A 23,930-nucleotide genomic window follows, 5' to 3' on the forward strand; every position below is an offset into this window, starting at 1 on the left:
TATTTTCTAGAATTGCCTCACCTTCCAGACTTACCTGTCTTTCGTCTACAGTACTTAAGCACTTGTTCTTAGTCCTATCATGCACAAATCTATTCCTACCGTATCATTCCCAATGCATTTTATGATGATACATGCTGATGATTTAATGACGACAAAGTGACAAAGTAATCATGTCTTGATCCTGCTGGAATTCCTGGATGAAAGATTCTAGACAGGTAAAGATTATCACCAAAAAAAGTTACGCTAGTGTGTCACTAAAGCAAAGTGTTGTGACCTGAAGAAGAAAAAACAAGTCACAGAAAGGTAAAAATTCTTTCAGCTTCTTCAGGGGCAGATGACTGAAAAACTTGAACTTGAATCATATTTTTTATTTATTACAATTTTGGGGGGGGGAAATACACTATTAGTACACTGTTTTATTAATCCAAAAGCATCTACTACAACCTTCAAACCAACTAGTTTCAAATTAATATTTTTAATGATGAAATACTGCCATGATTGGAAAATTGGTGCGTTATCTAATGGTTCAAAAGTTCCTATTCATTTCCATCAGTAGCAGGGCATTCACCGACATAATACATTTCTCCCTGCCAATTAGTGTCCAATAATAACCTTACATCATTTGGGGAACCAGTGTCTTTACAATCACAGTACCCTGGTTGTTAAGTTTCAAGCGAGGTGCATTACTTTATCTTTTCCATCCATAGACACAGAAGCACAAAAACACAGGTCATGCATCTGCAGAGTTTTCTACTGTGAAGCTCAACAGAGGGTTTGTTAAATTGCTGAGCGGTGCAGAGGGCGCTTCTCTCGCCTGACAAACAGAAAGCTGCTAGTGTTGATGAGCTGCTCCAAGGCCCCATACAGACCCAGGAATGCCCCACTTTTTTCAGTATCATAAACCTTCTGATATCCTATTTTGACAGGGAATCGGAGAGAAATTTTTTTTTAAAAAGAGCAGTAAATGTATTACTAGTTTTCTAATCTTTTATACAATCGATACAGCAGATATAAGCAAACAAGACAGAGGAGGCCACCAATGTCAGCACCATCTTATTTATTCATCCATAATAAAAGTAAGACTAAAGGACCAAGTGTATTCAAACACAAAACACTCATACTGTTGTACAGTAAGTGAGCAGGGTGATCACCTGGAGAACTCGTTGATTGTCAGTACTTTGTGGATTCCTTGAGATGAATGTACTATATGATTCTGTTATATTAATAAAAGATACGCAGATATTGTTCTTTGATATTGCAAAGCAGGCAAATACGACTCCACGCTGCTGTGGTATATTCCTAGCTTTGGTCCTGACAATAGGAGATCACATCTTACACACAGACAAGTAGTTTATATACTTTATATACAGTACTTGTCTTTCGGTGTGTCCGGCATTAAGATTGCAAACTCAATCTAAATATGCAGACATCTAAGTAACCTACTTTTCAGCTTCATATGACATTACTCACTCACACACACGCCTACAAATAAAATTCACTTTAGGTAGCAACATTTAAAGCATAGCAATGCTAAAATCATCAGAGCATAAAATTATTATACCTTGTAGCTGTTTCACAGTGATATCCAAGAGTAGAGGCCCTGAGTTAGAAAAAAAACAGTGGAAAAAAAAGAAATTAATTTCACTTAACTTTAAATTAGTAAAAAACAGGCACATCTTACTTTTTAATATGATGTGTTTGATTGTTTGGATTATTGAGGAATTAAAGTGATCAGCAACTACAAAACATGGAACACCTGTGCAATTTTATGCAATTCACTACAGCAGCTCTGCCATGTAGTCCACTTTGAAAAGCCTATGTTTTCTTATTTTCTATATTAGTTTTAAGGTGAAACTGTCAGAAAGTTGGTAATCTTAGTCTGTGAACTGAGGTCATAGTGGGTGGTGGAATGCTCCTGTAGTGCATTGTTTTGGCCTTGTAAAAGTACAATTCATGGCAGAGCTGCACTAAGGGATTGTATTAGATAGTACAGGTGGACCTAATGTTGTAGCTGATGTGACAGTACAGTATATGTAGAAAAAAACCAAGGTACAGCAATGATCTGAACAAATGTTCAGAGAGGTTTCTAAATCATTATGCAACAGGTTATTCAATGATGACTTCTTTGACACTAAGTCTGGTTTTTTTACTGCAATTATCCCTAAATAAAGTATTAGCTGAGTGTCAGGATTTTAATTTTAAACTCTTAAACTCTTCCTCGGGTTCACTACATTTAATGAACCAACTTTGAACCTCTACACTTGCAACAGATCTGGATGCAGTTCTTCAGATACCGTGGCTTAGATGATCCTGCTAATTTGCTCCTCTGCACTTTTTTCGGTTGTGGGAATGCCACCGTGTTCCAAGACCCTCTAAAATCAGCACATGATTTTCTTGATCACTAAATCCACAGGGTGTGTCTGCGACAGATTCATCACTGAGATCTTTACACTTGCAAGTGTGTTTCAGCAGTGTCTCAGGAGCTTTCAGACTAAACTAATGGTCGTATTTCACTCTAATTGAAAGCTTGATTTTTAGTTTTTTCCAACAGCTTAATAAATTAATAATGCTAATGTTCACTTCTTGTGTCCATTATCTCTTCTTTCTTTCTTTCCATTCTACTTTTCTCCATGTTTTCAGCTCAGGCCTTAACCTTACGTTAGCTCATCTCCAACACATCCTTCTTCTTGCTGGACTTGCGTCCCAGACCTTCAGCCTGTTCTAGGGTGGTTGTTAGAGGTCGGCCCAAGGTCTCAGGTAACATTAACGTCAGCAGTCCGATAATGAATGCAAGGATTCCCACGATGAGCTACAAGGGATTATGATAAATACAGGAAAAAATGTATTTGTTCCCATTCATTTTCTTGCCAGGCTACCTTTTCAGATCAACTATGACAAATGAATGCAGGATGTAAAGGTGACCTGGACAAGTTTAAAACAGGCGATGAAACACTTAATAACATGTTGATTTGACAGCCATGTGTACCTGAGGTAGGTAGACCCAGACATCTGCCAGGTGCACACAGAAAGGAGCAACGATACTGCCGACACGGCACATCATACTGCCACTGCCTACAGCCAGAGTCCTACAGGTAGATCAGACATGAAGTCCAAACACAACATTTATTAACAAAATCAATTAGTGCAAACTCTGAAAATCTACACTGTATCATGTTTGTATGCACTAAGGGCAACTGCATTAAGTGCAAACTGACTGTAGTCCAGAAATTCATTTGTCCAGGAGCAGCTCTTTTGACTAATCTTACCTTATGATGGTCGGGTACAGCTCACAGGTGTACAGGTAGATGAGACCAAAGGCAATGGCAATGGCAAACTTCCCAATCATACTGAGAAAAATGGCCAGTACCTGGATGTCCTGTGGAGAAGGAGTGGGATGTGGAAGAGAACTGAGTTGTACATGACAGACAAACACTCTGCATGTTTATCGCATGTCTCACACAATAATCGATTATTAATCAATTGTACAGCTGATTCTGTCATACACAAAAATACAAACACTTGTTCTTTAAATGTCAGACTTGTCATCATTCTCCATCAACAGCCAAGGTTTAAATAAGAGCAAACACTCTTTTACACGGATAGAGAAACATTTCACATTAGAAGGATTAGGATTAGGAAGGATTATAACAAAAAGGCATTGTTGATTCCTCAAAAAACAACTTTTAATTTATGTATTATACTTTGTTCTACAGAGCTACATGTCCATATATTACACACACAGGAATGTTTTGTCCTGAACACTTGTCCAAGCAAACTTTTTTCTCATCTTTTCTGTGAACAGTAAATTCATACATGTGTTGGACATAGTATCCAAAGAAACATTACAGTCTACAAATTTCCATTTTTGATTTAGAAACCTGGACATCTGTTTTGGACACATTTTTGGAGGACATCCGAAACAGACTCTAAACAAAAATGTTTCTTTATGGTCTGTCATGGATGTCCACAGACCTGAATGTGTAAATAAGACTTCATTTGGACATCTGATAATGTGCATTTGTTGCTCAGCTGACTCTCTCCCAATATTCAAAAAACTGCTGAAAACAGAACTCTTCCGCATCTTCCTAAATCACTTCCAAAAAAAAAAAAAAAAAAAAAATTCCTTTCTGCTCTTTCTCGCACTTGCATCTCGTGAACTGTGAACAGTTTTCTGATAGGACTTTGCTTTGATGTTTTCTCCTTGACTTAGATTTTTGCTGCCTTGTACTTCACTTGTAAGTCGCTTTGGATAAAAGCGTCTGCTAAATGACTAAATGTAAATGTAAATGTAAATGCTATACAGGTTCCATATGTAGATGTTAAAACATGTCCTTGTTTAGTGGGTAGCTTCATATCCAGTGTACAGACATGAGAGTGCTGTCAATATTTTCATCTAATCCTCAGAAGGGAAACAAGTGCATTTCTCAACATGTCAAAGAACTGACCTCGTCTGATTTGTGGAACTCTTTTCGGATGTTTACCAATGCACAGTACAATATATTTGTCTCTGGAGTCTGCTAAAGTGAATTACCTATGAGGACACTGCCGAGGAAGTTTGATAAAGCAGTGACATAAACCGGAAACAAACAGTCCCTCACACACTTGTTGCTGCTGTCACTATCTTCTAATTACTATGTTTCCTCTCACATGTGTTGGCCATGGATCAATGGTTAAATTTACTTGGAAATCAAGTACTGTAATAAATCTACCTTGTAGACAACTCAGCCAAAAGCCGGTCTTATTTAAATCACAGTTCACAGAACTGCATGTGTCATATATCAGAGCTCGACAGTAACAGAACTCCAGACAGATCCTGGAAATGCAAAAAAATACTCGGCAGATCATTTGCCCGCATTAAACATGAAGGAAAGGTTTGTGTGAAGTCCGTTTGAAGTTGATTTCCTCCAAATGTGGGGTGAAAATAAGTGTAAAAAGTTGGTGACATAATAACTGTTATAATAAAGACACTAACAGAAGATGTTTTATAAGCCCAAAGAAAGTGTTTAGGGTGCATCTAAAGAGGTAAATATAATGGATTCATTTATATAAGATGCAAGAACACTAATGCTCTCTCTGTCTCACACACACACACACACACACAATGTACGTACAGCGGGCACCACAATGATGAGCATACAAGCGACCCCGGCCAGGAGAAGAGCTGGGGCACAAGTATTTTTTCTTCCAATCCGGTCCATCGCAAAACAACCAATGAGATAAGAGGGGATCTCCACTGCACCTGGAAACAACAAATCACAGCAGATCTGGGTCAGAGGTTATCATGTCACTAACACAGTGACACTCTATCTAGGAGACCTAAATAACCAGCACCTGAATCGTTGGGGAATCTTATGCTCTCACATGTGCTCTACTAAAATGACTTGACGGAAAGTTAGTATTCGTTTATAAAATATTACTACAAAACAAATCACATTAAATCAGCTCCGTGTTCCGTGTAAGAAAAAAAAAAGGCAAAGTAGATTATGAACAAATACTTTGACGAGTAAGTGAACTGTTGAACTGCTGTTCCCAGACATCAGTGTCAGTTTACTATTTAATACGTGCAGCAGATTAATGAGAAATACTATGAATAGAAAATAAATACAAATATTGAAATATACCTGAATTACTCCACTACAAGTACAAACGTACACTACTCCAATTAAGAATTCCACATAAGCCAACAAACCTTTAAATGTGAAAATTATGGCTAAGAAAATGTATTTATTTAAGAAACTGGGGGCAGAATTACCCAGTGGGTCCTGTCACACAGCTGGTAATTTTCAAGCAGGTTTTAACAAATTTACGCACTGGACTAAGCTCATGGCTATTGGAGACAAACGAAAATGTACCAACACTTACCAGCGAGAAAGAGATTCATATACTGGTTTCCTCCTAGACTGACTGAGCCCAGAGAGAAGACATAGTAGCCCAAGCTGCCGATGAACCAGATGGCCCACACTGTGCATGTACGAGCCGCCATCCTCCAGCTGCAAAACAGATCCAGGATGGACAGCTTCTTGTCAGAATGCAGTGGTTGCTCCTCTGTCTCCCGTTCCATCAGAGCTCTGCCGTTCTCTCTCTCCGCTTGCTCCAGGAGCTCATCCACCTTGGGTCTGCTTTCGAGCCCGTTGAAGCGGGCCATCATGTCCATGAGGGTCTGAGTGTCCTTGTAACGGCTCTTGGCCATCAAGTAGAAAGGGGTCTCGGGAAACTTCCAGCAAAAGAGCAGGAAGGGTGAGGTGCATATGGAGAGGATAATCTGGTAGATCCACCAGACCCGGACCAAGTACCCTGTCAGTGCTACTACCATGATGCCCACTGCAAAGGCTGCATGCACGTGCATAGAGGTCCATGTGCGCACCTTGTTCCCGGTAAACTCTGTGACATAAACAAACACCACCACGAGGTAGCCGCTGGACACCTGCCATGATCAAAGGGAAGGAGTAGAGGGGGTCATGGGCAAAAAGAGAGGCTTTATACACAGAAACTATAATGGTAATTTTGCTACGTGTATTTTATTTGACCATGTATTCTACATTACAACAAGTGATAGAAAGCCAATAGATTGACAGTACACAAGGCTTGCAGGAGCTCAGTAGTGTTCAACACATATTTTTTGACATAGATTACTCAGTAGAAACTATCAGACTGATCTTTAGAGAAATGTTTTAGTGGAGTGTATAAAGTAGAGTTCAAAGTATACTTTATACCATGTACTTAGCCCTTTAGCTTGAGTAAATCACTTAAAGCTGTACTATGTTCTCTTTTCAGGCAAGTACTTGCATATTTACTTGGGTACTGAGTTTTTGTTCTTTGCCACCTCTGATTGAAACACTTAAAAGGCGCATATTTAGTGCTTAGTAACCGTTGTTAGTAATAAATCTTACTGAACAGCATCCACTGTGGCCACAGCACAAAGTTATGGGATAAGGCTAAAAAGAAGGTAGATCACGAAACACCACGATAATTCCTCCCCATGAGGAATTGTTATCTGCAGCTATCTGCAACTTACAGCTAAACATGTTCAAAAGAACTACAGCACATATAACCAGGCTTAGAATAGTTAATCTGCACTGTGTTAGGTGTAGCTGTGCAGTATGAGCCTATCTGAGTCAGATTCTATGTGAAAAACAACAGCTGTGGCTGAGAAAGACTGGGGGGGATGGTCGAAGACAGAAAGAAGTGAAACAGTGGACGGACTACAGGCATATGTTCGAGACAACTTCCCTGGCATGTGGGCTTAGAACCCTAATGAGGCCTTTCCTTTGGCTTCTAGACGTGTTCTTTTACACGCACACGGGTTACTGCACACATTCAACTCCCATTTGGCCATAAGCACAGTAGAGAGACTTGTTTGTCACTGTTGCTTTACTTGCTCTGCTGCTGTGTACTCAGATGTCATACAGATTGCTTGCTTTTACTGTTGCACAAACTGACCTTTACGAGAACACAGCATCGGATTTAATTTGTCAGCGGCGTTTTTAGATTTACCTAATGGCTTGGAAAGAACATTGGCTTTAGAGAGATAGGTGTAAATATCACAGTTATACACACGGATAAAGTTGTTGTTTTTTTAATACAGTATATGCTGCCTCTAGCATCTGTGTAGTTTAAAAGAGTGTTGCTCCTGCATTAGAAGTGTGATAGTATTTCACATTTATCTTGGGTGCTTTTGAAAGTATATGTATTGAAACTAAATCTTTAAAATATAACAATTCATAATTTGAAAGAGGGCAGAAATATAAGTATTTAAAGTAACACTACTGAAGCTTGTTCCATTCTGTCCTAAGTTATACACAGCTGGATTGAGCATCTTGCTTTGGTCTCATTGTTGGCCTGCGTGCAGTGGGACTAACAGGAGTTGGCTCTTAATATGTGCACAGAGAACATTATTGACTGGCCAAGAGGGGAACATCCAAAAATTGGGGACAGAGTGGAGCAGAAGAAACATGTTTGTTCACGGGCTGTGGGCAGTGGAAAATAAGGCACCACCCTTGTCCCATACTGGTGTTTTGCAAAAGTCAAGCATGTTAATGACAGAGATTTCTTGCAACATGCAGACGGGCATTATTCTAACCCTTATTGCAGTAAAGCCAACTATCCTATTGCACTTTATTTAAGTTTTCATTCCCTTACAGGCAACTCACACAGAACTCACCATGGCAAGGAGGAAGCGGAGCCCCACAAAGAAATAATAGTTTCCCGAAAAGGCCACAGCTACCCCGAGCCCGAACTGACAGAGGCTGGTGAACATCAGGATCCTCACGCGACCAACTCTGAAAGAGAGACAGAGACAAGCAACCACAGTATGAGAGGGGTCGTGACTGCGATATGGACCATGGTTGTCTGCAACACGGGAGCCCCGCAGGGAACAGTCCTGGCTCTGTTCCTCTTCACCGTCTACACTGCAGATTTCATGTTCAGCTCAGCAACCTGATGACGATGGCAGAGAGTCCAAAGAACTGATCCAGGACTTTGCAGACTGGTGCCAGTGGAGTTGCCTCCAGATCAATGCGGGAAAAAAACAAAAAGTTGGTGGTGGACTTCAACAGATGCACACACTGATAACAAAGACAGACTTCATAGGAAAGGACATAGCAGACTATTTCTGAGGTCTTTTGGAGCACTACTGAAAACCTTTTTTTAATCTGTGGTCTGTTAATCTGAGCTGCTCCTTCAGGGACAGAATGCTTCATCCTAAGTGCCTGGAGGAGCGATATCATAGGTCTATTCTTCATGCTGCTGTTGGACTTTACAACTAGAGCTGCTCCAGCTGAATAATGTATATTCCTCTTACTGACTGTGCAATAACATGAACCCTAGTCCAATTGTTTGTTTGATGATTGTACGTATTTGTATTGATGATTTTCTTTTTTATTTATATAGATTTCCTATATTTATTTTTAGTTTTTTATACTGTACAAATATTCTCGGGGCAACATTGAAATTTCACCACTGGGGGACGAAAAAAGGTTTATCATATCTTATCAAACATGGAATTCAGGAGGCTATTACACGTTTGCAGAAAGTTGCAGTTTTAGTCTGAAGTTCTGCTACAAAATATTAGAAACAGACTCTTCTTTGGTCATGATTGAGCACATATTCATGATATCATGTTAATCAACCTCTGCCTTTACCCGTAGCCCAGGGGGGAGTAATGAGCAGCCACAAGCACCTGGGTCCCCCACTCAGGGTGGATAACCTGGGACATGATCCTGCAGGGTTTTGCAGTGCAGCCTGATGCTCTACCCATTGAGCCACCAGGCCACCAGTACTATATGTCGTCCTGTCAAAGCCAAGCAACGTAAGCACGAGACCAACAGGACGTCATCAAGCTTTCAAATGAAAAAGATGCTCCCCCCCTTTGGGTGCTCACTGTAACTCACTGAGTGAAAGTTCTCACTTATATGAGCCCTGGGGTCTGTGACTTTGACAACACCCACTCATAACACCAGAACATTTAAAAACCTGGTGTGAAACCTATGCTTTGTACCATGCACATGTAAAAAAAAAAACCCTCCTCCTACTCCTCCCCCACTTACCTGTCAGCGATGTCCCCAAACACTAACGCTCCGATCAGCACCCCCAACATGAAGGTGGGCTGGCATAGCTTGGCCAGCCACTCTTTCTCACACACCAAGTCCCAGTCCGTCACTATGCTTTGCTGAACCTCTGTGTGGTCGTAAATGAAGTTCCCGTCACAGGGTTTCACTGTTTTGTTGCCAACAAAGTCGTACGAAAAGGCTTCTGGGTTGATGCGCAGGGCAAAGCGGCACCGGCTGAGCTCCCACTGGTCACCTTCAGCTGTCTGCACCACCAGGGGCCCAGTCCCTGACTTGAAGACTGGCAGGATGTCTTCCACACTATGTCCTGTCAGGTTATAGTACAACACATCTGTGATGTTGCCAGGCACACTGCACAAAAAGTTGGGAGTGTCCACTAGGAAAACAGAGGCCAGGTAGTGGATCCCACATGATATGGCCTGGAAGACTGCTGCAAAGTACAGACATGCCTGAAACCTGGGGAGAAAGAAGCTGAACTGTGAATATGTGTGAAGTTTTCTCTCATCTTTTATCCTTGTGCAAAAACTCAGATGCACCTGATATTCAGGGTAGATAATCATCCAACGTGTGCTTTTATGAGTCTGACATTATTGACATTAATATAAAACTATTTATTTTGCAAGAGGAAATTACAAGTTGTTGGGGTCAATCCAAAATAGTTGGCTTTTTAACTTTTCAACACTCTTCGACAATGAGTTATGTTTGATGGTTTAAAAAGAGGAGCGCAGATTCAATCTTCAGTGAATCATTTACGAGTTGCTGAAGAGAGCTGTTACAAGTGTTTACAGTTTTTGACCACTAACTTATCAAACGTGGTCTGATGTTGTGGTTTATGGTATTATGGTAATCATAAAATCGCATTCATGTCATAGTATAAAAATAACTTCAGACATTGCAGATACTGTTCGGTTACTCACTGACCGCAAAAATACGGGAACCAGTTCACACAAGAATGGAAATACGCCAACTTAGTAACTGGATGACAATGGAAACGCTCTCGATACCTTTTGAAGTGACCGAGCTCGTCGAATATTCTCTCTACGGTCATTTTCTGACGGCGGGTCTGTGTCCGGCGGGCGGCGGATCCTGAGGGCGTCACAAGTAAATGATGGACTGCGGCGCTGATTCAGGGGAGTGAGAGTAGGGGCGGCGCGCGGGGGGCGCGCACACGGACTCACACACGCGCGTCCACACACACACACACAAAAGAGGTCCAGTTTCAAACTTCGCTGCTACTTTAATTTTTGGAACACGAATCCAAGACAACACAGGCAAGTTCTGCTGTGGTGCAGGTCATTTGCTGTTCTGCTTAATTCACTCGTGTCCTCCTAGATGAAGCTGGACCTGATCTGTCCTGAACGCGCTCTTCTCATCTCCAAAAACGAGCGCTTGATTACATCATGAAGCGATCCTGTAAAAAAGCTTCTCAGTCAGAGCTACTTTTTCTGATTAACGACACATCCTACACCATTGAACCCACTCACATGTAACTTAATCTATAACCCAACACTCTGCAGACTTCCAATGTAGGTTTGTAGCTGCTGTCAGCCTGGAAGCAGCGCTGTTGAAAGGCTGCTCTTGCATAACATCCGCCAATGAAGCACAATGACATCAGGGGGACAATTTATCTCTGAGGTGATAGTTTCCCTATCAGCCCCAACCTTTTCACAAGTAAATGAAACAACCACATGTTGCAAACTTATTTGCACCTTTAAAGTACTGAGTTGCTGAATTCAGAAATTCGGAATTCCAGACACGGATGTATTTTTAGTGTTTTCCAATAGCATTGCTCTTTGAGTAAAAGTGTAAACCAATTCTATGATTAACCTTTCGGCACGTTATTTTCTTAGTTTAGCAAATATTAAATCATTTAAGTCAGAATGAGACCCATTCATCCATTATCTGTAACTGCTTATCCTGTGTAGGCTCATGGGGGGCTGGAGCCTATCCCAGCTGTCATGGGGGGTTTAGGGGGATACCTCAAAACTGAGAAGCAATGAAGTGTTTACCTACCACTCAGAGGTGGAAACTATTGAAGGGGGAACCTATTATGATTATCTAAAGATTTTTAGGGACCATGACAGTGTTTTGGACTAAAGAGAAAACCAACCGTAGACGCTACTTGCACATAGTTCTCTGGTGGTCTCTTATTTACATTCGGGGTATCTGTTTGGTCAATCTGCATGCATCTTTTTTTTTTTTTTAATCAGACAGGAATTTCATATAAACATCAAATGCTGGCCCAGGCTGTGTGTATTTGTATGCATGTGTGTGTGTCTGCTGCAGAGTGTGGAAGGAGGAAGTTGCTTAATAGGAATAGAATTTTTTTGCGGGATAAGCTGCAAATAGTTATATTGTGGCATTTAACTTAAAAGGAAAAGGTATTAATCATTCATGCCATTCTGGATGTTTAGCTGAAAAATATGACTTTCTGTTTTTGTTGCCGTAACAAAATATGAGCATTTATCAGATTGCTTTAAATTCCATGCATATGCACATACAATGAGCCTAGGATACATTGTAAGGGCTGCTGTCTTGAGCACACTGGTGATGTTTGGTGACATCCCAGGTTGATTATTCTTTTGTGCACCAATTATTAGACAGGTCTTTCCACAAACCAAAAAAAGGAGACCTCTCAGTGTCTCTGTTTCTACTGAAGCCTTTGATTAATGATTGATTTGTGCAATAGCAGTGACACACTACACCTTGTCTTGACTGGAATCAGCGGCGCTACTGAAACAAACTAATGTTTGCTTTACCATCGCACTGACTCACCATCTGCTTCACTTCCTCAGATACAAAATAATCAAACAGGACAGGTGCAAATGAAATAGGTAATTGATTAAGACTGACAGTGACAATTTCTAACCAGCATGTAGCCTTGAAATTAACAGCAGGTTTGTCTTGCAAAATCATCATTTAAACATCAACAGATCATTCACACATTATTAACAAGACTCTGGTTTGAGCACCATAAACAAACACAACTGAGAGGATCATCAATCTCTACCAACCTCCACACAGCATTTTAGATTTTGTGCCACAAGGTTCAATTTCACAAGAAATATAATGGATTAGGACATAAAATGAAATTGAGTCATGCCATAAGCAGATGTTTTTGCCATTTATCAGGCGGCAAAAGTTAAGTCATTATCATTAAGGTTACAAACTGTTAACTGCTATTTGTTTGTGTTACTGTAATTATATAACTTATATTTAGGAGAAACATGTGAAGTTCATACTATTAATGACAGGGTTTGACTCTTGGGGTTTGAATGAGCTGGTGTGCGAATTTTTATCACACTCTCTGACCTTTCTGTGTGTTATTTCTGGCCCCACTTGAAAGCAAATACGCCCTAGCCTTCACCTGCTCCTGTCACAACTGGCCACTTCCCACCTATTCAACACAGTTTTCCAAGAATCAGTTTATTTTTCATCCAGAAAAAAATACGTGGACGAATATTCAGTTCAGCAGATTAACATTTTTCAGCCAAGTTAAGTTTAGTTTCACCTGCTGTGTTGTGGAATCTGCAGACAGCACTGCACGGATCACTGGAGCTCCTGTCTGTTCACACCATGGCATCATGTCTGCAAGTAACCTGCACTTTTTCTGTACCTCCTCTGCGTAATAAAAATCTTTCTGCCACATTGACAGGTTTCATACAGTAGTAAATATCTTGTAAAAGGGTATTACAATCAATTTGTTAACTTTACCCTGGGCTTCTGCATGACCTCTCTTTAACCTTTGCACTCACTTGTGTGCTCTGCTAAAAAAAGGAGTTATGTCAGTGTATCGAGTTTAAGTGACCTCTGTGCTCTGGCGTTTGTTTTGGTGGAGAAGAGGAGAGGAAAATGAAAAAAAAGAAGTCAGACTTACACAAACGCATTTCATGTGGAAGAAGATTTCAGCTAAATCCTGACAAATCAATGCAATATGTGTAATGCCATCCACAGAGATTAAAAAAAATCAGCTGTGTTCAATCTTTTAAAAAAAAGAGTTTCTGAAAGCATTTGTCGGTCTGACATTCTCAGCTGCTTTGGTAATTTTTTCAAGACACAGACACAAAAACACAAAGACACACATTCACAAACCATGCATGCACACGTGGACAAAAAACATAACCTGAGCTCTGCAGTATTTCTGCATCACACCTCGTTTTCTGTAAGACCTTCTACAGAAATCTGTGTAACAGGAGTGAATTCTTTCCTCGTTCTCTCATTGCTTCCATTTCCAGGACCATCACCAGTTAAATAACTGTCTGACCTACATCACTTCAGGCATTACCAGTGATTTCTAATCCAATCCATATGCATGTAAGTGTTCATGACTGACCATTTGATGGCAGTAGAGATTGTCAAATGCATTTTAATCTCCTTGTGTTTTTTCTATTTTACTAATTTCTTAATAACTAAACTAACTGACACATTGCCAGAAAACTTTCTAATCCCAGAAAATCAAACAAACAATTTTCTACACTTGCTAATTTACAGACTACAAGAAGAAAATTACAAGTCTAACTTCCAAAAAATTAACTGATATTCTCCAAAGAAAGATAAACAAATATTTAGATTTTCACAAAAACATCTTTTATTAGCTTGGGAGAAATTCACCGTAGAACTGTAACTAATAAAAACGTACATGGTACTATCCTGTATCATAAAATGTGTTTTTATGTTGCCTGCGATTTGCTTGATTTAACATTCTTACTGAGTCTTTTTTTAACCTTGTTACCACTGTAACTGATGTCATATTGTATTTACAGCATCAGTGTGTTTGAATTAATACTGTGTTTTTTAGCTTATTGTCCATGGGCATGAAATCGATTATGAAATTAGTCAGAAATTACAACATGGTCATCACTGGAGAGGCTGGCAGTGTGTTATTTTTCCTCTAAAGGGGGCAGTAGAGAGCTACTTTTAAGCCACTATCGCAAAGCAAAGCAAATGTATGTTATTGATTCAGAGCAGCAGCCTTATCACTGTCCAGCATTTTCCTACATTTAGCTTTGTCAGGATTCCCTGTGAAGCCACGCAAACCATTCACATGCACTGCTTTTCTCCATCCAATCTAATCCGCTTTGGGAGTCCTGATAATTGATGTGGCCCTTCTAAAACATCAATAGCATGTTTAATAAATGAGAGCACAAGGGTTCTGATTATTAATTTGTATATAAATAACAACACATTTATACATCTTTCGAGGGGAATTAATGACAATGTTAATGAGTCGACTTGAGAAGACAATTAGAGCAGTGCTGGCTTACAAGTGCATTTTTTGACAGTTATTGGCAGTCAAATGAAAGGAGGGAAGTTTGTGTTAGCCAGAGATTTCAAAACAAGAATGAATAGTAACAGGCAAAAAAATGAATTTAGAAATCTATACAGTACTGGAGGGAATACGGAAGCGTGAAGGGTGATGATTCAGAAGTGAAGTCTGCTTCCAAAATATATCTGTTTGGAAAGAGGATTCCAAAAAGTGTGTGTGTGCGTGCGTGTGTGTGTGAAAAAGCACTTTTGCCCACTTTTGGAGCAAAAGATTTATACACTTTTGAAATATAATTGCCAAAATGTAAGAAACACTATCTGCTCCATTATGTGGGCTGAGCTGTCTTGCTCTGTTAAGGAGCCGACTCCAGTGCAGATGTTGAGAGAGAGCTGTATGGGCCGCGGTAGAGCAGCAGGCCCTGCCCATATCTAGAGTTACACGGTAACCCAAGAGTTTGTGGGATGGAAGAGACAATCTGAGGGAGGGGGCAATATAACAGAGGGGTTTGTATGTGTGTCTGTGTGTAATGTGATGTGATCCTGATGGAAAGAAAAGAAAGCAAATTAAAGGGGTGTGTGTTATTGGTAAAGCAAGGACTTGAAAGTGTGAGGAGGTACTTCCTTCAAGTTTTCAAAGTGGGCAGCACATTTCGTACTTCTAAATCTGAGCTTCATTACACACACACACACACACACATACACTTGCATGCAGGCAATCATTCAGGCAAAGACCTAGGCACACATGTTTTGGTCTATGCGCAGAGGTATTCTCGACTAGCTGGGTCTCATTAAATAAACCCACTTGGTCTAAATGGTGGACTTTGGACCTGAAGGGAAACCGGGGCTGCAAGAGAAGAGAAGAACAACTCTGGTCACCAGGACTTGAAGAATGGGATAGAAAAAAGCAACAGGCAAAACAAGACTTCTGGCTGAGGAGATGGACTGAGGTGAGCCAGTGAGACACAAAGGACGAAACAGTGGACGGACATGGGCAGAGAGCGACTCACTCGGGGATTTCTTCTGCGTTTGGGTATTCTGCTCACTGCTTTATATGTGTGTGTTCGTGTTTACCTGGAGACAGACTGGCGGGAAGCACCTGCACCCCTGGGTTTGGGACATCCCACCCAGCCCATTCAGAACAGGGGCCAAGGAAGCAGAACCAAGCAGGTCTCTGTGGAGGCAGAGAAGCAGGACATGAGTGTAAAAGGTAGAATCTCGTATGTTCGAACTGTGCAAAAGGAGAGCACACTTAGGAAGACAGATGCCTCGTTGCCTTCATGCTGTCCACCTCCTCGCCCTCACAGAAAGGTATGTTTAACATCCCATCAGCTTCTAAATTCTTCACTGCTGTGATTAAATTCTTGTAAGGTTATCTGATCTTAGATCAGCATAGTGGGAGATAGAGTGGATCAGTAGGGAGCTTTCACTCCATCTTCGTGTCAGCGGCTTAAAGCTCAGTAATCCCAGGAGGGTGAAGAAGGAAGAACAGGCGGCAGAATCAATACATGTTCAATGAGCACCTCTGAAATGCTTTGAAGTAGGAAAAAGAGAGTTTGTCTGTGGGGTTTCCATCAGTACAAAGCCATATGCATTTGTATTATTTGATGGATGTATGCTATTTAAACAGGTGTTCTGTAGGTTACCACTCAAACACTTTGGGCTTTTTTTGTTAACAGTTACAAATCTTTAAGGAGACAAATCGAACAGAGGACCATTCAAACAAACTGCCTTTGCGAGCAAACAGAGCTATTCACCCCCACACACACTCCAGGGACTTGACCCTTGACCCGTGAAGGGTGTATCAGAGCACCAGCTTAACAAAACTCCCACTCCCAGGTCCTTCTCTGTCTCTGTATGTCTTTTATTTGTGTCCCTTTGATTTATCTCTGCTCTTATCTTCAACAACCTTTATTGTGTCATTGATCTCTGCGTCAATCAGTCCTCCTTTTGTTCCTGTTCACTGCCAATTTCCTTCAACCCTTCCACCAGCCGTACATAGACAAAGCTATTTTTTTCTCCTCTCGTTCTGTGCCCCCCAGTCTTCTTCTTTTCTGGGTTTATTCCTCCTGTTGTATTTGGGGCAAGATATGCTTGTTGTTGGCACTTGTCTTTAAATGTTTAATGACTTAACTAGGAAACTAGAGACTGAGGAGCAATAGTGCTGAGTTTTAAAGGCCATAAAATCACTGCAGGGCTATTATGTCACACCAAGAGCTGGGCACTCATGCACCATCAATATTACATACACCATATGCTCACTCTTGCTGCTTCTTAACATGAAATTTGTCACATCAGGTGCCCTGGAGGGGCCCTGATGAAATTTTCATGCCATGTGCTGCTGCTATTTAACTCCTTATTTCTAGCTACACTTTGTCTCAATTTTTTCTCCCTTCAGGCAGTGAGAAGATCGCTGTTGCTCTTCGCTGTTGCTCTTTTGCTCTGTCATGTTACCGTGTCCCCATTCTTTGTACCCTCATACTTACTTTTGCTTTTTTTCAGCTCCTTAGTCTGTTTCAATTTATTTTCAATTTTACTTAATTTCTGTCCTTCTCTCTCATTACCTCGTTGCTCTCTCTTCTCCCTACATATTCATGCATCGCAGATTAAAAAATGGTCTGTAAAGCAGAACCGTTGCTCTGCAAGGAAGATGACAAGGACACCTCCAGTGACCGTGATCAGTAGTAATGGAGAAGTTAAGAGAACAATCCTTATGAAGCTTGGTATTTAGTGACCAACCTGACAAAATGGGTTGGAAAATGACTGTAGCTCGCTCAGGATGATGTTCTCCAGAAACACTGAGAAAATTAGTCAATCTAAGGGCCAATCTAAGGACTCACAAATTTCATAATTCATGTGTTATGTCAGTGGGTTTATTTAGAAAGACCTGTGTTGGTGTTCATCAGATTGCAGTATTGAAAATAAGTATTCAGGCCTTCTCATAGTCCAGGTGTTTGGCAAACAATCTATGGATTATTTCAGTTTTGGCTAAAGTAAAACTGACAATTTAGATGTAGAGGGGGATTGTTCATTCACAAGAGTGATAAAGGCACCAAGCAGGTAACTTTAAATCCAGCAGGGAATAAGATCAGCAGTTAGAAATTATGACTTCTATTAACAAGTGGCTGATTTGTCTGCTAAACATAGGTCTTTGCTTGTTTGATAGATGATGGAGATACTAATGGAGGCTTGTGTAGAATGAATAAAAAAGGGGTGGTCCTGGGATTGTAACCTACTGTTGAATTCATTGAAACCCCACTTTTTGAGAGTGCACCCATCTGATGACCCTGTAGACTTTCCTGCACTCTGACATTCATACAAGATATGCTGTATATTGGTGTTGTTGCTGATAATAGAAACAAATTGTTCAGAGGGGTTTTTCCTCTTGTTGATACAACAGGTAAAAATTATTAAGACAATGTTGATGAAGCTGCTTGTTGTCATGTGTTTACAGCCAGTGTAGCTGAACATTATTGCCAATGACAGCTATTTTTAAAACTGGGTGCACTGTAATGATAGGCTTTCTGTCATGCTCAGTTTATGATAGGTTAGGGCTAGAAAATTGTACTGCTTATTATGGGGCCTGCAGATTTATAACAGCACAGCCTGATAGCTCTCTGTGGGGCCAAATGATAGGTCAAAACATCACTAATCATGAATACCAAGCTTCTTTAGGAATTTAATCAAAATACACACATAACTTGTGTATTGAGAATTTCGTTTTTTTTACCCTGCACAATGTTTAGCAGGCAAAAGGAAACCGGTGATTTTTAACAAAAAAAGGATTTTTAATTTATCTTTTTAGTATATTTCATTATTCTACCAAATATTGCAGTGGGTCATATTAAATATTCACTTATTGAAAGGCTCTTTAGGTATTTATGGCATTTTATGTACATTTGGAGTTATGCGGCTAAATCCTGAATGTGATTGGGTAATGTCAGTGCCATGTTACTTCATTACTTTACTGAATAGTATTTTCAGTTTTGCATCGCCTGGTTGACTGATGACATTGTTACTACAAACCAACAAGGGGACACTGCTTCACAAGCACAATAGCAGCTGCTCTGTCGTTCTTGCCGCCGTTTGAAAGTGCTGCAGAATTTTAGTTTTGAGGCTTTGTCTGAGCACAGTAAAACAAGAAATCTTTCAGAAAGGGCAAAGCTCCTATAAAGACTCTTTCAATAATCTGTAGCACTGAAGTTCAGCAAGCTGACAGGAAAGACTGGTGCTGGCAAAATCTGCTTCTTAATAAAATATGTGTCACAGCCTGTTCTGGTAATAACCAATCGAAAGGAAATCTCTTAGTTGTCAGAGTTCCACATAAATACACCCCCCACACACTTTAATCATTTACCTCTTGCAGGCTTTTTTCCCTGCTGGGAACAGAGGAGAGGGGTGAGTTGGGAAATTATAGACAAATATGAATTGTGTGGGGCCAAAAAGCAACGGCAGGGAAGGAGGGAGTAAAAGAGATGCAGACAGAAAGAGGGAAAGATAGAGAAAGGCAGACATAGCATCCACTGATGACTCAGCCTCCTGACTTTAGCACAGTAATAAACAAACTATTGCCCCCAGGTCTCTCTCTCTCTCTCTCTCTCTCTCTCTCTCTCTCTCTCTCTCACACACACACACACACACACACACACACAGTATACTCTAAAGTATTTCTGTCTCTCTAGCTGAAAGCTACAAAAGTGATGACACACATAGACGAGCTCCTTCCGGCTCCAAATTTTAACGGATGATGCCATAAGTCATGCTAATGTGCTCCCAGAGACAATGCTAACAGGTTGATATTTAGTAGGTGTAATTTTTCCCGGCTTAGTTTAAATTAGCATTCTAACATTTACACAGGGGGCAGCATTAGGGCCTCTAGATGACAGACAAATGCCCCAAAAATGCCCTCTGAATTAGAACAAATGAGATAAAGTATCATCTAAGGTGTCCTCACACATTAAAGGGCTCTAAAAGGTGCCCCCACTAATATCAGGCCCTATTTTTTTTTACCGCTGCCCATCAAAAAAGTCCAAAAGAGTCCATCACTGAAAGCAGGTTTGACTTTGTACAGCTAAGTAACAGAACAAATGTAACAAGTAATATTACTTTTGCCGTTGAGTATTTTTTATTATAATTTTTTTTACTTTTTATGCATCGTGCAAATGACAAATTGATCAACTTCCCTAATAAACCCAAAGTACAGCTGAGAGTGATGGAAATGTGATTAGTGTTTGGTTTATACTAATGATGCCAGTTGAAAGCTTAGGGGACGACTAAAGTTACTTTTTATTCTATCCTACACATACGTCGTTTGGGTAGCTTAAAAAATGAGACCATAAAGAAACTGGGTAGTCTGTGTCTCTCTATAGAGCTGTTTGCAGAAGCTATAGTGTGCTGGGTTGTCCCATTTTGTAGTCCCCTAGAGACTGGAATGCCCTCTGAGACAAACTGAACTGGCTTGTTTTCACAAAGAAGCACTTCCCCAAAATTCTTGTGTTGTTTTAATGTTATGCAACTTCCTGCTTCCCATCTCTTAGCATCCAGTTAACTGAGACATATAGCTGCATTTATATTGATACACTGACAAACTGAGCCCAGCTGAGATACACACTGTGGACTGAGCTGAAAAAGCTGAGATTTAAGCCAAAACTAAAGTGTCCTATTACTCCTTATACTGTCAATCAACGTTGAAGTTAACAAATGTCCCATCCTGTGTTTATAGCAACAATTAAGACTTTTAGATCATCAAGGTTAAATTAAACAGCACGATTTTATAGTAATTACTTTTGTTCAAATAGGCATTAGCGTAATTTATCTTTTTTTTCTTTTTCTTTTTTTTTTTTCTTGCTCAATAGCGTTGATTAGTTTAATGTTCAGATAGGAGAAAAATCTGAAAATGCTACTTTCTGCTGTCTGTACCAAACACTGCCAGTCACTATTGGCCCCCCACTGGAATTTTTTAATGCAGAAACCCAGTGACCTTGGTCATGTCTTATAAAGCTGAAAGACCACAGCTCAACAGAGGGAGAGGGAGCGAGAGAGAGAGGTTGTTAGAGAAGAATGAAAGGGATTGACTTCAGTAATCCCAAAGGTGTGACTGGAGTCCGTTCCCAGGCATGTTTAACCTCTAACCAGTGCATCTGAGAAACTGGGAAGTCACAGGAAAGCATCAGCCATCAAGCTGACATGGCAAATGGGTCACACTCCTCCTCCATCTGTTTTTGAGCCAAAAATGATCTTTTCCAAGCAGCCCTTAGTCCAGCTGTATGCACAACTTGTTTCATTTATACACTTATATTCCAATTCACTCCAAAACCATTTATGGCATTTTTTAAGAGACATTTCTTTAAGTAAAAATATTCGCCATGTAGTCAACAGGTACAACAGGGCTTAATTTGTCTGGTAAGCTCATCTTGAGTCACTGAATTATCTAAAATGCATATATAAAGCGAGAGCATATAAAGCGAGAGCATATAAAGCTAAAGCATGTGAGAGACATAATGTTGCATTAAACTATGCAAATGCTTTTCACAGGTTATATCATGTGCTCCATGGCTGTTAAATATGAAGCTACTGCATAACTAGAATAGTGGGAAGCTTAATTTAGCATAGGGAGGGAAGAGCTAGTCTGGTGCTGAAATGCTTTCTTGGCAGGCACGAAGTAAAGCAACAACAAGAGCAGGATAACTGCATGACAAGCGGCTTACATAGCAAGGTGTAAGACTCCAGTCAGATCAAATCCGAGCAGGGAAATAAATGTGTTTAGACATACGAGCTCTTTGATTTCCAGCACATTTGGAGTGACATCACATCACTCCTCGTGCACACACCAATCCCCCTGGAGAAATAAACGTCTCTTTGCTTGCTCTTGGATTAGTGTCCAAGTCCCACCTAATGAAAACACGCCGGACTGGAATCTTTGCCAAGTAATGGAGGGAGGAAGCACAAAGAGACCTTTCAGATAATCAATCATCCCCTCACTGGAATATTATAGAAATATGACTATTATTTGCAATGAGCAAGTGTTTGCACACATTTTTAACTTTAGAAATATATGTATCCTAGTTGTGGCAGAATCGGGATTATTACTGAACAAATCAATCCAGTTTTTAAAACTGTGGTTGTGAACGTGAGATTTGAGTGCTCACTTTGACTCCTGACTATAGCTCAACACAAACCCTGCCTCAACCATGACGATCAAAACCATGTGTTGCACGTAAGGAAACACGGGCCACTCAATGCTGCTGACTGAGAAAACATTGGGTCTGTTGTGTGCACTAACCGCTATTACACAAAACGCCCACCGCTGGGGGTAACGTCAGTGTGAAATTGTGAAGTTCACCGTCCTGATCGTACAATACTCCCCTCAGAAGTGGACGCCTTGTCTGGAACATTCCATAAAGTTCTCATCCTCCCTCCCAGCTGATATGAATGAGTGCATTGACCTCTGAAATGCGAAGAACCCACTCGTCTCCATCACTCACTTGCGCTGCCCCATGCATGTACACACACACTCACACAGACCGGCAATTCTTGCTGCTAGTAAATGTGTCTCTCCTGAGCCTGTGGTTTGTTTGTGTAGCAGAAACCCGTTTCGGTAGCATTTGACATGCACCTTTGCTACCAGTTTTACTTACAAAGATGACAGACACACAGCCGCCACCACTTAGCACTGAAAGCAACAGAGAAGGCAGGTGAACGGCAAGAACAATCATTTAAAGAGCCTGCTGTCACACTGGGTCTTGTTCAAAACACTTTGCCACTTCATATCTGTTTGACAAGAATATTCTGCCTCTGTATTTATTTGATAGCTGATACTGACTCAACATGAGAACAGAGAATAAATGTGGAGAAAAATGCACAGACAAGGGAAGTGAAAATGGAAACACAAACACAAGGTAGAGAAATTGACACTCATGAAGTTTGGACTAATCTAACGCCACAAAACAGCTGATTTTACTGTTGTAACAATATTCAATGGTTCATTTTCAGTTCTTAATAGCTCATGATTGTGATGGTCTGATGATAAGGGAACATCTAGAGGCCATTGTAAGGACCCCAGCAGCAGGAATGGCTTTGTGGATGGGTCGGTGTCAAAGCAGAGATCAGCAGTTATTACAAATGGACAGTAAGCGATTTTACTTTAGTACTTTCTAGATATTTTGTGCCAAACCAAACTACATACTGTAATGTTCCTGCTTAAAACTAAAAAGATCGTAGCTCCATGTTCGTTTTGTAACCCTTGTTTTCAAATTTAAGTAATAATATATGTGTAGGACACAAGCAGAAAAATTGACAAAAGTCAATAATGAACAGATTCAGGAAATCTCTGCCTCTCTTTGCTTATTCTGCTGTAACTGTCTGTTTTTCTAGCTTCATCTCAGGAAAAACGTGTCATATGGTGCTCACTCTGCTCTACCCATGCAGACGTCAAACTCAAATCTCATATCTGGGATATTGTCCAAAAAGACAGGCGTACACTTGCATAAATAGACTTACACACTCAGACACATGCATATAGGTTTTAGCTGGGAACATGCGAACAATGAGACTCCATCTGTCTCTTGAGGTGCTAGCCAAGAGGGCCCGATTTAAACACAATATGATTGAATCAGTAGACAACGTGTCTCTGGAGGTGTCAGTCTTTTTTTAAATCTAAGGCTCCATCTCTTACAAAACAATTTCAATAAAAAGTAGCATCTGTACATTATTATAAATGCATGAGTGACGTTACTATGGCATGACTGAAATGGGACTGTGTTTCCAAGGTAACAGGCAGTGCTACAGAGATTTAAGTCATTGGCATGTTACACGACAGGTCAAAGGACCCCAAAAAACACACTGACCCTAATGTGTATGTGTGTTACAAAAATGTGGATGTGGAAAAGGGGAAATAATTTGATGTTGTTATTGAATATGTCACACATTCATGTGTGTGAAGTGCAAGAATGACTGTCCTTGTATCCTTTGTATTGCATGTATTTTAAAGACATTTGTCATTGCAACTTAATGAAAATTTCTATTTATTTTGTATTATTTGTTGAATTGAATTCTTTGCGTCTGTCATTAAAATTCTCTGTTGTGCTATTTCTTACAAAATCA

The 23,930-nt window shown here is 40.3% G+C and overlaps 2 protein-coding genes across 2 annotated transcripts in view; one reads left to right on the forward strand and one right to left on the reverse strand.

Annotated features, from left to right (window-relative positions):
* Nucleotides 1–358: 358 nt before the first annotated feature.
* Nucleotides 359–11,114, reverse strand: slc22a16 (solute carrier family 22 member 16). The gene is made up of 10 exons (XM_067482361.1): nt 10,571–11,114; nt 9,546–10,022; nt 8,162–8,279; nt 5,863–6,424; nt 5,112–5,239; nt 3,267–3,376; nt 2,987–3,086; nt 2,659–2,809; nt 1,562–1,600; nt 359–914 (listed from the first exon to the last, which is right to left on the reverse strand). The coding sequence occupies exons 1-8, from the start codon at nt 10,612–10,614 to the stop codon at nt 2,660–2,662; spliced, it is 1,689 nt and encodes a 562-aa protein (XP_067338462.1). The 5' UTR covers nt 10,615–11,114; the 3' UTR covers nt 359–914; nt 1,562–1,600; nt 2,659.
* A 4,222-nt stretch (nt 11,115–15,336) lies between these two features.
* Nucleotides 15,337–23,930, forward strand: part of mettl24 (methyltransferase like 24) — a 28,106-nt gene continuing 19,512 nt past the window's right edge. Inside the window, exon 1 of the mRNA XM_067481969.1 lies at nt 15,337–16,139. Within this exon, the coding sequence (XP_067338070.1) occupies nt 15,819–16,139 (321 nt within the window). The 5' untranslated portion in view covers nt 15,337–15,818. The remainder of the gene's footprint in view (nt 16,140–23,930) is intronic.

Source organism: Channa argus, chromosome 17 (genome assembly GCF_033026475.1).
Source record: "Channa argus isolate prfri chromosome 17, Channa argus male v1.0, whole genome shotgun sequence".
Classification (NCBI taxonomy): Eukaryota; Metazoa; Chordata; class Actinopteri; order Anabantiformes; family Channidae; genus Channa; species Channa argus.